Source organism: Chenopodium quinoa, unplaced genomic scaffold (assembly GCF_001683475.1).
Source record: "Chenopodium quinoa cultivar QQ74 unplaced genomic scaffold, ASM168347v1, whole genome shotgun sequence".
Taxonomy (NCBI): Eukaryota; Viridiplantae; Streptophyta; class Magnoliopsida; order Caryophyllales; family Amaranthaceae; genus Chenopodium; species Chenopodium quinoa.
The window spans coordinates 1,685,643-1,702,764 of record NW_018743946.1 but is presented as its reverse complement, the minus strand read 5'-3'; the positions used below and the strand labels follow the sequence as shown (position 1 = coordinate 1,702,764).

Genomic DNA, 17,122 nt, shown 5'->3' with positions numbered 1-17,122 from the left:
GATGATATGGTTTGAGGCGACTAACGTGGAAGACTGGGTGTATCCTCATCCACGTAGGCGGTTCAACTTTGTACGCACTCTTCCCAATCCGTTTGATGATGCGGATGGGGCCTTCATATTTTCTGATCAGTCGACGATCCCTTCCTCGAAGAAACTTGAGCTGCTCTGGCAGGACTTTCACCATCACCATGTCCCCCACACTAAATTCCAACGGCCTTCTGTTCTAGTCACCCCACTTCTTCATTCTCTTCGATGCTCGCTCTAGGTAAGCACGAGCAACTTCCATGTTTTGCTGCCATTCTCGCTTGAACTCTCGTGCTTCGCGGCTTCTCCCCTCTTCGGATGTTGCTATCGTGTGCGGCAGGAGAGGTTGCTGGCCCATCACCAGTTCAAATGGACTTCTGTTGGATGTTGTGCTCTTCTGGGCGTTAAAACAAAGTTGAGCAACATCAAGGAGTTTCACCCAATCCTTCTGATTGGCGCTGACAAAATGTCTCAAGTATTCCTCTAAGAGACCGTTGAATCTCTTTGTTTGCCCATCAGATTGACGGTGGTGGCTCGAAGACATATTCAAGTCGGACCTTATTAGCCTAAACAATTCCGTCCAGAATATGCTCGTGAATCTCGTGTCTCGATCGCTGATGATGCTTTGCGGCAGCCCCCAATACTTCACAATGTGTTTGAAGAATAATGACGTCGTCTCCTCAGCACCGCAGGCCGTCTTTTGTTCATCTCCTTGTGCAATTCGAACCTGATGGTAGCCAGACCTTAGATCGAGCTTGGTGAAGTACACCGCATCTCCTAGCTGATCGAACAAATCTGCCACCAAAGGAATTGGATAGTGATTCCTCACCGTTAGCTTGTTTAAGGCTCTGTAGTCGATGAAAAATCTCAAACTCCCAACCTGCTTCTTCTGGAAAAGGACTAGCGCACCATAGGGAGCTCTAGAAGGACGGATAAATCCGGCTTCCAATAGCCCATCTAATTGTTTTTGCAACTCTGCGAGCTCCGGAGGGGCCATCCGATAAGGACTTCTCTCGGGTGGTCTAGCACCAGGCACCAGCTCAATGCTGTGATCTATGGCCCTTCGAGGGGGAAGAGATTTCGGGAGCTCCTTGGGGAGGATGTCTGAAAATTCCCCCAGTAACTCACTAATGACCTCGGGAATGTCCCCCTCCTCCTCTTCCTCCTTCATTGAGAGAGTAGCGAGGAACGTAGGCTCATTCCTCCTAATCCCCTTCTTGAGTTGCATTCCCGAGAGGAGGGGGCCTTTCAATTCTTTCCCTTCTTCTGCTTGGTTGTGTATCCACAAGAGGCATGGTTGGCGGCTTGTCACAAGTAAGGACCCTAGGTGGGGCATCGAGACAGCCTTACTGGAGTGTAGGAAGTTCATCCCGAGAACCAGCTCAAAATCATCCATTGTTGCCACTGTGAAATCCAGAGTCCCACTCCACTCCCCAATCTTCGTGTTCACGTTCCTTTCCACCCCAAAAGTTGGCTGAGCTTCAGAGTTAACGGTCTTCATTTGACCGTCACTATGCACGGCCTTCAGGCCTAATCTGTTTGCCTCCTGCTTGGTGACAAAATTGTGGGTAGCTCCCGTATCAACCATTGCCCGGGCTTTCTTCCCATTTATCACGACATCAACGTACATCAAGCTGGTGGCTCGGCTCTTGTTCCCGGATGTCTCTTTTTCCATTGCACACATATAATACACTGCCCCTAACTTAGAGGGTTCTTCTTCACTGACAACGTCCTCCTCTTTGTCATCTCCCTTAGTAGGTTCTGAGGACATCGAGGACAACTTCTTTTGGAGGTTGTCTATTTCCGCCTTGTGCTGGCACTCGAACCATTTATGCGGTCCGCGACAGAGTATGCAAGTGAGGGGTTTGTTCCATGATGATGATGAGCTGGCAAACCAACCTCTGTTTGTGGATGTCGCGACTCCGCCCTTCCGTGAGTCCTCTCCCCCACTCCTATATATGTTCTCAACACTGTTCGAGCTGGTTTGAGAATTACCACTAGTGCTCTTCGGGGTACTTGAAGTTGACCCCATGTTTCCCTTCTTTTGGTAAGGCACCCTCTCCGATGAATAATCCATCAACCTTTCAGTTGCAGCTATAGCACCTGACAAGGTATCGGTTTTCTGGCGCCATATCTCTCTTTGGGCCCAATCTTTTGGACCTCGCACAAAGTTGAATAAACGGTCTTTCTCCGACATGTCATGGATCTCCAACATGCAAGCCGAATATTCTTTTACATATTCATGAATGGAGGTCTTGTGTTGCAGAGTCGCAAGCTTGGTGCGAGCAACGAACTCAGTGTTTTCCGGGTAGAATTGAGCCATCAATTCTTTCTTTAGATCTTCCCACGTGTCTACCGACGTCCTCTTAGCTTGGATGTCGGCGTATTTTGTGCGCCACCAAAGTTTGGCGTCGTCCACTAAATACATCGTGGCAGTATTTACTTTTAGTCCGTCCTCCAACTCTTCCGACTTGCCTTCAAACCACGCAAGTAGTTCTTCCCATGAGTATTCTGGCGTATCGTCGAGCGACATTTTTCGAGCAACTTGGCTCTGATACCAACTGTAACGGTCCGAGAGTTTTGACACCGGATCGTGCGGCGCGCGCTTATCTATTAGCGACAAGGACGCAAGCCTAAAGTAAGTGAGGTTCGAAAGCACACAGCAACACGGACCAAGGTATCTTAAGAAAGCACTCGTCAACCACGGGTGCTAAGTCGGGGCTTGTGACGGCCGATACTTCGAAGCGGGCACAAGTGGAACCGACTATATGAGGGCGTCTTTTGAGGGTCTCTTGGTTTGGTGGGGATGCTTTAAAACAAGGTAAGCACAATATCTATAAAGGCTTAAACAACACACAAGTCTTAATCAATAGCAAAGGGGTAGAGAGCGTAGATTGAATAACCATGCGCTCCCTAAAGAGCTTTATATTGCATTAGTAGAGAATTACAAGTGAACGTTGAAATGACAGTAACACAATAATTCTCCCTAGAGCCTAGAAAATAAAAAGAAAGACTAAAGAGACATTACAAAAGGGAAAATACAAGGAAAATAAAGAAGAATACATAATAAAGAGGTTGGATTCTAACACTTAGGCACGGAGGATAAGCACTTCGTACTTTGTGATGCAATGATTGTGATGAGTGATTTTGTTATGACGAAGTATGCTTCAATGTTGTGTTAAGATTTCATGACAAAGGGTTCCTAAGGGAAGTATATTTGGTTATGTATCTGTGATGTGTGTGATAGTGACACTAAGGTTAGGCCGCAAGGGCTAAGTGTGTGGAAAAAAAATATATTGAAAAAGAGTCAAATGGTGGTGACTCTTAGGCTGGGTCGGCTAATAATGTAGGGATCAAGCCCCCAAGTCTAGCTGTAAATGAATAAGGATGAGCATTGGAGATCCTTTGACATGATTATGGTGTAAGTGTGAGAATGTGAATATGAATGCATGTTTATTACGGCCGCACCTCGATGTGAGGTTGCCTATGTATCTGTTAGGAATCAGGCCAAACGAGAACCTCGCATAAGTGTGTGTATACCTCAAAAAGGTCTTTTTAAGGGTTGTAACGTGGTTAGGCTAAAGGTTAAAGAAGAAAGGGAAAAAAGCTCAAGACCCTATATAAGCCCCCAAGGTGTGCAACCTTGCTTTTGAATCTTTATATTTTTATGTTTGAGGCATCTCACGTTTGAGCTCTTTATTTTATTTTATTTTTTGCTCTCTTTTTTTGCTTTTGCATTTTTTTATTTTAATAAGTGTGGGCAATCTCAATCATGCGGTCTATCACTCACTTGGCATTCATGTTTCTCAGGCACGGTACCGAGCACTCGATAATAGACACAATCTGAGACGTGTTCATATCAAAGACATGTTCATGTCAAAGACATTGGAACGCTTGCTCTTTTGTACACTTTTATTTATTTTTTTGCTTATTTTTTTTGCTATTTTAATTATTTTGATCTTTTGAAATCACTCAAGCTTTTTAAAATTGAAAATTGCATAAGTTGCACACCATCCCATCCCAAGGTTAGGTAGATATGGGTTGAAAAATGAAAGGTCTATCGTTAGACGAGGCTCAAAGTGGTTTATCAAAAAAGGATTGTGTATTTCAAGGGTGAAAGGTGGTACGATGTGGGGACAAGGGGTGCCTCAAATCATTGGTATACCTTGTACTTAGTTTGACATGGAATTTTTTTTATTTTTTTTTATTTTTTTGGCAATGCAATGATCATAGGTAAGGAAATAAATGCTCATTTTAATTAAAAAGTAAAAAAGAAAAGTCTTACAAAGTAAATCTAAGGAAAATAGAAAGTGCCTATGCTAGACTTATTGGGGAAAGGAAGAATGAAAAAGAAATAGAAAAAGAGGTCATGAAACCTTGAAGCTCGCCTTGTGTCATCATTCTCTCTTCTTGCTAGCTGGAGGTGTGGCAAGCTTGTTATTATAGATCAAATGTTGGATGGCCTCTTTTAGCTTCCAACAACTCTCAGTGGTATGTCCCCTACCTTGATGATACTTGCAATGTGCATCTGGATTCCAACTAGGAAATCTCTTTTTTCAGGTGCAGGATCTTGAACAGGTCCAATGGGAGTAATGAGTCCCTTAGTACGGAGTCGATCGAATGCGGCATCATAGCTCATCCCAATGGGAGTGAAGTCTTTCTTTATTTGCTTCTTAGATCCTTGGTTATCCATGGCCAAGACTTCACTGAGATCAAAGGTACTAACATTGTTACTAGATTGGGCGTTTTCAGAAGAAGAAGGATTGTCGTTCTTCTTTCCTTTCCAGCCACTGTTGTTGCTATTGTTAGTAGCTTTTTGCTTTGCGAGGTCATCTTTGATCTTGTTGCCTATGTCATATACGGCCTTGAAAGTATTCAAGTTGTTTTGATATTTTAAGTGCTTTGAATACTTTTCTTGTAAATTTTTTTATAAACATCCTCACGGATTCTTTTTCAGTAGGGACTTTGATCATGTTAGCGGAAGTTTCCCTCCACTTGTTGAAGAAGGAGGTGAACCCTTCACTTTCTTTTAGTTTTAGCATCTCAAGTTGCCTATGATCGGTTTTAATTTGAATATTACACTTATATCTATCAATGAAAGCATTTTATTCCATCTCAAGTAGAGGTCTTCTCTTTATCAAGGGAGAAAAACCAATGTTGACAAATGGTTTGAGATAGTGAGAATAAAGAGTGAAAAATATTCTTATCAATCCCTTTCATGTTCATTATAGTTTCAAAGGACCTTAAATGAAAGTAAGGATTATCAGTTAGCTTAAACTTAGGGATGTCATTGGCACTGAACTTCTGCGGAAGTAGTTCCTTGTCCACTGAGACCCCTTGCGAGCTAATGCCATGGAACTTGTAATCATTAGATATCTTGCTCAAGCTCTCTTGCATGAGCTCCATCTGTTGTTGCTTTACTGGGTCATTGATTTGGAGGGTAAAGGTCTTTAGCAACTCAGTAACACCAGCCATTTGCTTCTTGAGCTCATTGACTTCTTCTTGACTCGCCATTGTCTTCTTAGCTTTCCTTTTCCAACTCACTGGTTTATCAAAATGTTGAACTTGAACAAAAAGGTTGTCCTTGATTAATCACCCTTCTCTCCTTGACCAAGTATTATGGAAAAGGAAATTAGGGATATTCACTGGAATTATTTGACTCAAACTCTATTTAACATGAAATAGATGGAAGGAGGTTGGAAGAATGAATATTGTGATATGGGAAATGGAAAATATGATGTAGATGGAGAGATATGAAAAAATTAGGAATAGAATGTACCCCCAACTCAAATGACGGAAAACGACTCATGCATAAACCTAAGACATGGTCATGGTGACATATACAAAGTGTTTGATAAGACTAGTGAGTTTAGATGACATGTTAAGACTCGTGTCATGACTATGTGGCTAGACTATGCGACTAGACTCACGCAAAGACTAAGTTAAGACTTCATGTATATGCATTAAACTGGACAGGTTGTGGTATTTTAGTCATAACTTTTGATCTATGACATTGATTGGGATGAAACCAACGCCAAATTAAAGATAAAACTTAGGGCTACAAATCCATATGTACGACTCGTATTTTTTCCCAGAACTCAAGCTATGACCAAAACAAGTTGACGTTTGTGCAGTATACGGGAATAAAAATCCGGTAACTATGACTCGATTTTAAGTTTATTTTTTTTAGCTCAAATTAATTAATTAAGCAAAGCCCTTTAGTTATTGGTTAGTTTATTAAGACTTATTTACAAACACAAGTCAAACCAAACAGTTAGTTTAGTCACATAATAAATATGCACAAGTAAGAGATGCACATGTAGTCAAGTAGTCACAACATGATGCAATGAGTTTGCAACCTAACCATGGCTCTAGTTCTCTAAAGTACGGGATATGGGTTAGTCAAAGAGGGTCCATGGTTATGAGTCTGGATGCACCGCGCAAAAGCCTTACCTGTTGAAGGGTTGGCGCGAGTGGATGGGACCCCGTGAGTTACAAACTCGCTTCCATGGTTTGGTGAATTCTACATTCTCGGATGTACCCTTTGTTGCACAGAGCGTTCAATCAGGTAGATGGAGCATGAATTCCCAGAGGGTTATGTCCATATGTAGAACACATATGGGTTTTAGAAAAGTGAGAAAAACTCAATCAGGAAGTAGAATCAAGCCAACAGTGCTAGAACTGGTCAAAATTTGAACTCGTATTTCTGGCTCGGTATTGGAAGAACACAGCGCTAGCCAACAGAGACCGTCGCCGCAATATAGCCCTGTCGCCTGGCGACAGAAGTGTCGCTCGGTGATAGAGACACATTATCGGCGACAAACTCTGTCTTCTACACGCCAATTCCTACATGCCTTAACAACTTTCTGTGTTCGATAAAATTTTCCAGTTTTTTGCAGCATTATTTCGATCCTAGTCGTGAAAGATATTCCTCAAATTTCCTACGTGTAAAAATTCCTATGTTTTTAACTCATTACGGATGGTCTTTTCAATGAGATCTTTTTTATGCATATGACAATAATGTTAATCAAAATTACGCACATGAAATACTTAGAACTTTTCGAGTCTCATCCATTCATTCTAAATAATTGCCAAAATAAATTTTAGGAATTGAAATAGAAATCCTCCACAGTGGAGTCGCCAAAAACTATAGGGAATATTTCAAGCATTACCCCAAACTTGGACCCCACTGTGATCATACACTTAAGCATGGTGGCATCCAAAGGGAAGGAAGATAGAGCAAAAGAGTCGCCAACAAGTTTTAGGAACTTGTAAACCGTTCACAGGGTGAAGGTTACACCCCTTAATGATCCAGAAGATCGTTAGCTCCAATAGGTTTGGAACCATGACTGGTAGTTCGGGGATGAAGGTACAAATCCAACCTAAAAGAGATTGAACCTGCCCTAATAATAGGCCTCTACTCCATTTGTTGCTGCTTCACAGGGTCTGAAACCCTACACCTATTTAATCTATGTTGGTTGAATATTAATGCACAAATAAATCTATTATTGGCAATCACTTGAATTATAATCAAATTAACCCTAAACAAGATTATTAATTATCTTATTAAGCGTGATTACAAGTACCAATTCCCTTTAAACATGCATAAAAGGCGTGATCAAGCAATAACAATAAATAGAGGTGTCCACCGTGCGAGTCGTGCGAGCTGGGTTAGGGTTAGGTGGGTCGCGGGTTGGGGTTTCATGACACACGGCACGACACACGTAGGGTAGGGTGGGACGGGTCGTGGGTTGGGTCGGAGAAGTTGGACACACCAGGGTTAGGTTCGTGGGTTAGACGAGTCGTGGGTGGGTCGAGCTGGGTTTGTGGGTTAGACGGATCGTGGGTGGGTCGAGCTGGGTTTGTGGGTTAGACGGGTCATGGGTGGGTCGAGCTAGGTTCGTGGGTTAGACGGGTCAAGGTGGGTTAGTGAGTTAGGGTGGGTCGAAGGGTGGGTTAGTGGGTTAGGGTCGGGTGGGTTTGTGGGTTAGGTGGGTTAGGGTCGGGTGGGTTAGTGGGTTAGGGTCGGGTGGGTTTGTGGGTTAGGTGGGTTAGGGTCGGGTGGGTTTGTGGGTTAGGGTCGGGTGGGTTCGTGGGTTAGGGTCGGGTGGGTTGTGTGGTGTTTTAATTTTTACAAAATTAACAATTTGATGGCTTGCTCTTAATTAAGATGCCTACGTATCCTTATATTATAAAATAAGGAATCAAAGCCAGCGTAGTTCTTATATTGTACTTCTTTTGAAATTTGGGGGGGGGGGGGGGGGGCTTGGACCTATCTTTAGAAAACTAAAATTTAATTTTGCAATTAAATTGTAATTTTCGAAAAATAAGTTGCCTACGTATCCCGAAAGAATCAAAGCCCACGTAGTTCTTAGCGTACCTGATTTAGACTTTTCTAGCCACCCATGTTTGTTGCATCATCATCCCCGGAAGCTGCATCATCCGTTGACGACTCCAATATCATCACAGGATCATCTTCATCGTCTTCGTCTTCCTTTAAACCTTGAGTTCTTCTTTCAGCTTGATCCCAATCTTTCTTACAAACACAAATTTGAATGCTTTCCGGAGTTAAGCGAGATCTTTTTTCATCTAACACTCTTCTACCTGCACTAAAAGCAGACTCGGAAGCAACAGATGAAGCGGGAACTGCAAGTATATCTTTTGCAATTCTCGCCAATATAGGAAAACTTTTTTTATGTTCTTGCCACCATTTTATAATTTGAAAGTTGTTGTTGGTCTCATGTTGATATGACAAATAATCATTAATAGCAAGTGTTGAAGAAGATGATGATGAGAATGATGTAGATGCTTTGTGTTTTTTTTTTCATAACTTTATCAAGAAAACCAAATCTAGAATCGGAAGTGCTAGTAGTAGTTGGTGTTGCCAAATCAAAACCATAAATAGATGCATAATGATCATAAAGGTCTCCCAAAACAGATTTGCATTTGTTAATATATTCACTAACATCATAATCGATACTTAAACTTGTATAATAAAATTCTAAAAGATTTTCCAAACCTTCAGCTTTGACACCGGGGTCAAGAATAGCAGCAATTCCATAAATGATTGGAAATTCACTAAAATAAGTATGCCACTTACGTTTCATGCTATCAAGAACGGGACGAAGTCCATCAATCTTCATATGCTCTTCGATGGTGTGAACAACTTTAACACACTCAATTATTACTAAATGAACGTTAGGCTCATAAATATAAGAGAAAATATGAGTTGCACTATCAAAAGCATTTAAAACATCACGAACAAAAGAAGCATTAGTCCAATGACTTTCGGTTATTAACTCAGTAGGATCAACACGAGTCTCATTGTAAAGTTGGGTCAAAATATCACGATACTTTATAGCATCACTCAACAACTTGAAAGTAGAATTCCAACGGGTAGGGGTATCAATAGACCATTGTCTTTTCTTAAGACCTCTCTCTTTACACATAGCTATGTACTTTCTTCTAACTGACTGAGTAATCCTAATCCATTTTATAACTGTTCTAATTGGGTTTAGCAATGGTTGCAACTCAGCGAGACCCTCTTGAACAGACAAATTCAAAATATGAGCACAACATCTAACATGCAAGAGACTACCACCCAACAACAAATTCAACTCGGAGTCATTTTTCAAATAGTCAATACACTTTGTGTTTGCAGTTGCATTATCAAGAGACAAAGAAAAAACTTTATTATTCAAGTGAAATTATTTTAAACAATCCAAAATACGAACTTTGATGTTAAAACCGGTATGCCTTTCTTCCATAGCTTGAAAACATAGTATAACGTTTTTGAATAAACCAATCATCATCCACCCAATGAGCAGTAATGCAAAGAAAAGGTTCGCCAAAACTAGAAGTCCATGTATCACTTGTAAAACTAACACGACCATCAAAAGTACGAAATAATTCAATCAAACCACTCCTATACTTATAATAAGAAGTTTGTGTATAACGTCTTAGGGTATTTCGGGGGACACGAGTAAATGCAGGTTGTAATGCAACTTTATTAAAATGCTCAACGTTTGCATTTTCACCGTAACTAAAAGGGTATTCATTAGCAATAACTAAAGTACTCATTTCATCAATCATTCTATCTTTATTATAAATGAAAGGTGTACCTCCGCCGGGTTGGTTCATGTATCCACCCAATTGTGTTTGGACGCCACCCCCCGAAGGACGGGGGCCATTTTCGAACAAGTCGTGTTTATTTTGCAAATGCCGACTCAAGGTTCCGGTTCCATCTCCCGTTTTCCAATTATATGACTTGACATTTGCACCTAGCGCCTTGCAAACTAGGCATGTACACGTGAACCTCTTTGGTTGACCAGGTTGCCATCCCGGGGGTGTGACCTCAACTCGTTCAAAATGTTTCCACACCCAAGAAAAATGTGCTCGACCTCTACTTTCACCGCCACCACCTTTCATAAATCAAATTATTAAAATTAATTTTTAAATGCTATTCATGAAAATAAGCTTTTAAATTTTAAATATTTTAATTATACTTATTTAAACGCATTTTTCATGGTAATTAACTAATTGTAAATCATAGAAAATTGGAAACTAAACTAACTTTATAATCATTAATAATAGTTTTTTTAAATATTCATAACAATAAAAATTTAATTAGAAATTACCTTGAGATGTTGGTTGCGATGGAGGTGGCATAGTTGAACTTGATGATTGGTGGGACTCGTGGGAGAAATGTTGTGGTGGAGACGTTTGAATATTTTGCCTATCTCCTAAACCATAATCTCCATATTCATTGACAAATTGGTTTAAATTTTCCGTATTAATTTCATACGAAAAATTTGCACCACCACTCCTTTGGCTACCACTTCGACCACCACTTTGACTCCTTCCCATTCCTCCTCTTGAGCTCTTTTTTTTTTTGTATGATTACTAATTATAATATGGAGAAGAAATTTTTTTTTTAGAATCTTAAGAATACTAATAATAATATTAAGGAGATTTTTTTTAACAAAAATATAACTCTATATAACACTTGAGAATTTGAGAACAATAAGAATTTTTAAGTAAGAGAGAAAGAAAGCTTGAATTTGTGTGGAAATTTGAGTGAAATGGAATTGGTATTTATAGGAAAAATAGAATGGATGATCATACACTTAAAAAACTAGCCGTTAGATACAAAAAACTAGCCGTTAGATACAAAAAACTAGCCGTTTTTTTTTAAAATGGATGTTAGGCCGTGCGGGTCGTGCGAATTGTGCGGGCTGTGCGGGCCGTGCGGGTTGTGCGGGCCGTGCGGGTTGTGCCGGCCGTGCGGGTTGGGTGGGTCATGCGTGCGGGTTGGGTGGGTCATGCGTGCGGGTTAGGTGGGTTGGCTCGTGCGGGTTGGGTGGGTCATTCGTGCGGGTGGGCCGTGCGGGCTGGGTTGTGCCAGGTGGGTCGGGTTAGGTGGGTTCACGGGCTAGGTGTGTCGAATTAAATGAGTCAAAACGGGTTGTGCGATTTGGGTCGAATCAAACGGGTTAAACTGAGCTGGGTTGAAATGGGTTGTGTCGAAAATTTTGGACCCACGACACAACCCGGATTAAATCCGAGCTGTGCCGGGCTGTGCCGGATTGAAACCGGGTCGGACCCACGTGACCCACCAGCCGTGCGAGTTAGGGTGGGCTGGGTCCAACCCGGCCCACTGGCCACCTCTAACAATAAATATATAACGCAACATAATAATAATCATAATAATTATAAAAATTATAATCATAATTAAAATAATCATATCAACGCTAAAGCATAATAATAGCAAGATCCTAGGCATGACACTAACAAGATTAATAACAAACCCTATCATATCACTAAGCTTTAAAAATTAAAGATTTAGCCCTAACATGATACTAACATGTTATTAAGAAAGAAAATAGGAAGCATCACATAAATCATAATTGATATAAGGAACTTATTGTTGTCACCCTAAACATCATACTAAGAAAAGCATCATTACATGATACTAAGAAAAACATCCTAAACATGAACTAGGAAGCGATAAAACATCCTAAACATGATTTCTATATCATAATATCAATAAAACAATTAAAGTACTTATTTAGATGCCTCGTACCTCTTTCTAATAACAAAATACACACGTTAGTAACTTCAAGGAAAATGTAAAATCAAACAATTAAATAATTAATTGAAATAGAGATTTGGGACCAAACCCTCAGAAATATCAAACCTTTCACGTCTAGGGTGAAGGCAACTTCGAATTATGCTAGGTGTGTCTAGATCTTGTGAATGCGGAATTTTGTTTGTAAAAAGCTTGTTTAGAAAGGAGAGAGAATATCAAGAATTTATTGATGAGAGTTGGTGATTGAAAACGGAGGTCTAAGAGGCTATTTGTAACGAAAATCATTCGGATATGATAAAAAAGAATCAGAGTTTCGACAAGAATAAACACGACGCTATCGCCAAACACACGCCTGTCGCCAGACGACAGAGCTGTCGCTAGACACCAACACTGTCGCCAAACGCCTGGTATGTCGCCGCGACATCAGGTCTGTCGCCAGGCGACATACTATAGTTGCGGCGTTGTAATCAGTTTTTACACACGTTTTCTTATTTTGATAAAATTTAAGCATATGAGGGGGTAAAACTGTGATTTCCTTAAAAACACTTCTTTTATTCTAATTAAAACTCTTAAAAGTCAATTTATCAATGCTAATCAAATTAGGATTTAAAACAACCTTCTAGAAGATTTTAGAAGACTATAATCAATCCTAATTGCATTAGGAATGATAAATCATAATAGGCCCTTCTCTAGATCATTGGGCTGCATATAAAAATCAAACCGGACCCAGTTTAGTAATTTGGCCATAACTTCCTCATTATTCATCAGAATTGGGCTTATAATATATCGTTGGAAAGATCTTTTCCAACCCAACCCAACTACACCATTATTGGAACCTTTTCATGGACTTAACCAAACTAGATTGGCTATTTTCATAAAATAGGTTTTCAAAAACAAAGATAAACAAAAGAATTAAAAATTAACCGCAACACTAGAATTTTCACACTTTCACTTCGTTCGGTAATCAAATGACATGAAAGGTATTCATCACTGGGTTTGGTTTTGGGAAGACACATTTGGGTGTCTACACACACACTTCACCTATCCTAAAACCCTCAACTTATGCCTCAACTCTAACACTCTCATGGTTTTCACATTCACTTGTGCTTTTAAATACAACCAACCACCTTCATATTCAACAACCTTCCTACCCTTATGTACCTTTGTTACAAACCCACCTCCTACTTTAATCCTAATATAAACAAATTTGTTATATATATTGCTGGCCATACTGCATGAATTCAAAACAAGTAGTAATTTAATCACATTTTGTCAACAAGGCACAAAAAAAGAACAACATTCATAGGCAACAAAGCATTAATTAATTTTGCCCTGACTCATTTTTTAATCACCAAACATAGAACTCGCTACTAACAACAGCATCAAAGTACTAAACTTTATCAATCCACACAATAATTTAACAATTAATAAACCCCAATTAACAACTAATTCCATTCAAAAGAGATAATTATGCAAAGTTATCAACCAATTGCATGTGTTTACTGAGTACGAATTCTAGGGTTTACCACTGTCATTTACAAAAACAAAAATAAACAAAAAATTACCTTCACTTTGCCTGTTTCTTCGCTGACTTTCAATACCAGCATTAAATTCCAAGTCCACCCTCTACAATGCACTTGATTTGGCTTGTCATTTGGTCCCCCCCCCCCACTTCTCTTTTGCTCAGAGAAACTACTGTACAAAGGCCTTTTTTAGAAGAAGAAAAAAGGACAAAGATTGAAAGCTAATGAGAATGTTAGGGTTTAACTCTAAATTTAGGTGGGTGAGAGTACAGTAATGGGTATTGAAGAGGAGAGAGAAGAGATAGAAAGGAAGGCAAGGGAAATAGGGTAATTTGAGGGAGGAGAGAGGGAAAGAGAGGGAAAACGCAAAACTGGGCCCCGTGATAACGTCATTCATCAATTTGGTGGGAGTTTAAAAACTTTTGGAAAAAACTAGGTGGTAATGTTTAAAAAAATAATAATAATAAAAACTTGAGGTGGTAATTCCGATTTTGCCTACTATAGATGGTGGTAATTTTCAAATTTTCCTTAGAGTACTCTTGATAGAATCACTAAGGAAGATCATAAAGCACGTACTTATAAATAAGCAGTCCAAATTAAAGTCCTTTTCACAAGCAAAAGTTGAGGAAGGAGTGAGGAAATTTCATTACATTCTTTGTCAATCATGTGCTTATCCTTCCATTTTGAGTTAGTAAGGTTAGAAACCATCCCTAATGAACTAAATTAGTACCTCTGTATCAAATAAAGGTTCCAATAAAGAAGAAAAACAGGAAAATAGTTTTTCAATACTCATAAAAATTGCTTAATAGTACCTATCTTGAGTAAACTTAGGAAAGGTAGGAATGATGAGGGGAAAGAGAATGTTGATGGTCCTTCGGTGTTAAGAATCAAGAGGAACAATTGAACAAAAAAATAAGAGGACAGAAGGAACATTTAAGGAATAGGTCACGATCAAAGAATAGGCCTAAGTACGTAACCAGTTATGAGACACAATTTAAATCACTTAAATGGTTTCTTAGACAAAGATATCAGTTATGTATGAAATATGGTTTCTTAGGAAAATATAAAAAACCACTCAAAAAAGAGGTACGATTGTAGAGACCTGATTTTGTCTCCCCAAAAACCAAACCCATTGATGAATATCTTTCAAGTCATTTGATTATCGAGCAAGGTGAAATATGAAAGAGACTTGTGATGCACCTGTTTTTAATAAAAGTACTTCTTTCTAATTTCAAAAATATTTCTTTTTATAACTTATTTATGGAAAATGTCGAGTCCAATTTAGTTTGATCCATAATATGGGTCCAATAATAGTGTAGTTGGATGGGGCTTGAAAAGAACTTTCCAATGATATATTATAATCCCAATTCCGATGAATATTGAGGAAGTTATGGTCAAAATACTAAGTTAGACCCAAAAATGATTTTCTATGGCCCAATGATCAAGTGGAGGGCCCATTAATTGTCATTCCTAAAGTTATTGGGAATTGCTCTAATTTTCTAGAATAATCTAGATGGTTATTTTAAGTTCTAATAGAGTTAGGATTAATAATTATATTTTTATATTGTAGACACCCAAATGTGTCTCCCAAAAACCAAACTCAATGATGAATACCTTTCAAGTCATTTTATCATCGAACGAAGTGAAAATGTGAAAAATCTAGTGATGCGGTTGTTTTTATTAAAATATCTCTCTTTCTGTTTTCGAAAATATACTCTATTTATGAAATTAGTCATTCCAATTTTGTTTGCTAAATGATAAGGGTCCAATAATAGTGTAGTTGGATTGGGCTCAAAAAGTGTTTTCCAACGATATATTATTAGCCCAATTTCGATGAATAATGAGGAATTTATGGCCAAACACTAAATTGGGCCCAAATGAATTTTACATGTGGCCTAATGTTCTAGAGGAGGGCCTATTAATTATTATTCCTAAACTTATTAGGATTGATTTTATTCTTCTAGAAAAATCTAAAAGGTTCTCTTTAATTCTAATGGAATTAGGATTGATAATTATTATTTTAAAGAGTTTTATTTGGAATAAAATAAGTGTTTTATGATAAACCCGATTTTAATTTGATAAACACGGAATTTGCTGCTTAATCATATTAAGAAGAGGATTTTGTGTGCAAAGCGCGTTTATTTTCTGACTCAGTGCAAGGACGAGCCTGTCGCCTGGCGCTAGTGGTCTGGCGCTAACTCCTGTCGTTCGCAACAGGAGGTTTTTTATTACGAATGGGACTTGATTTCTTTTCGATCGGTTTTCGGACTATTTTTCTATAAATAGGGTCCTAGACCTCCGTTTTCTGATTCATACACAATCATCAACAATTTTCTATTCTCTTTCTCTAAAAGCTAGAAGCTTTCTCTCTCAATATTCTTTTTTTAAACTTTCCTTTTACAAAATTCTGCAGACATTAGTTCTAGACACACCTAGCCAAGTTTGAAGTTGCCTTCTCCCTAGATTTGAAAGGCTGATAATTTATGAGGGTTTGGTCCCAAAACTCTCTTTCAATTATTTATTTTAATTGTTTGTTTATATTTTCCTTGAAGTTACTAACTCGTGTATTTCATTATTAGAAAGTGATACGAGGCATCCAAGTAAGTAATTTAATTGATTATTATTTTGATATAGAAATCATGCTGCTATGATTATTTTAATTTCTAATATCATGTTAGGATGTCTTTATGATTCCTAGTATCATGTTTAGGGTAATAACTAGAAAAAAATTGCAAATTGTAGCCATTTAAAGTTCGTATTTTGCAAATTGCTTCCATTTAAAAATAAAATTGCAAATTGTAGCCCAAAAGTTCATATAAATTGTAAATTGCAGTCCGATTCAACTTTTTCATTGGTTTACAAGTAGAAAAATCATCGATTAAGGTTTTAAGGGCCATTTTAGCTCTTAGGGGTCCAAATTGAGTTCGAAATTAGTAAAAAAATAACGTAAGTATCTCGTTTTGCGTAACAACAATGTATCGATTTATGGGAAACTATAAATATGAGACACTTACGTTATTTTTTTGCTAATTCCATGCCCAAATAGGGTCCTAAGGAATAAAATGACCCCTAAAACCTTAACCGAAGATTTTTCAACATGTAAACCGATGAAAAAATTGAATCGGGCTGCAATTTACAATTTATACGAATTTTGGGTTGCAATTTGCAAAAAAAAAAATTAAATGGCTGCAATTTGCAAAATACAAACTTTAAATGGCTCCAATTTGCAAATTTTCCTAATAACTAAAATTTCTAATATCATGTACTTCCTCCGTTCTTTTATTATTGCATGCACCACTTGCCTTTTTAGGAAGTTTCACAAATATTGCACCATTTCCTCTTTAGGAAAAATATTATTTGTGTTCACACTACAAATACCTAACATACCCTTGCTTTTTCACACTTACTTTTTAATTTATCAATATGTCACATGGGCAATTTTGTATTTTTACCTTTCTCTCTCTTACTTTTTTCCACTACCAAAATA

General features: G+C 38.5%; 1 protein-coding gene across 1 annotated transcript; it reads right to left on the bottom strand.

Annotated features, from left to right (window-relative positions):
* Positions 1–223: 223 nt before the first annotated feature.
* Positions 224–2,557, bottom strand: LOC110689045. The gene has a single exon (XM_021865791.1). It carries the CDS (start codon positions 2,555–2,557, stop codon positions 224–226), a length of 2,334 nt encoding a protein of 777 aa, XP_021721483.1.
* Between the last annotated feature and the right edge of the window lie 14,565 nt (positions 2,558–17,122).

Bases quoted from the DNA above. Each gene is read 5' to 3' on its own strand.
- LOC110689045 (XM_021865791.1), bottom strand. From the start codon at position 2,557: ATGTCGCTCGACGATACGCCAGAATACTCATGGGAAGAACTACTTGCG.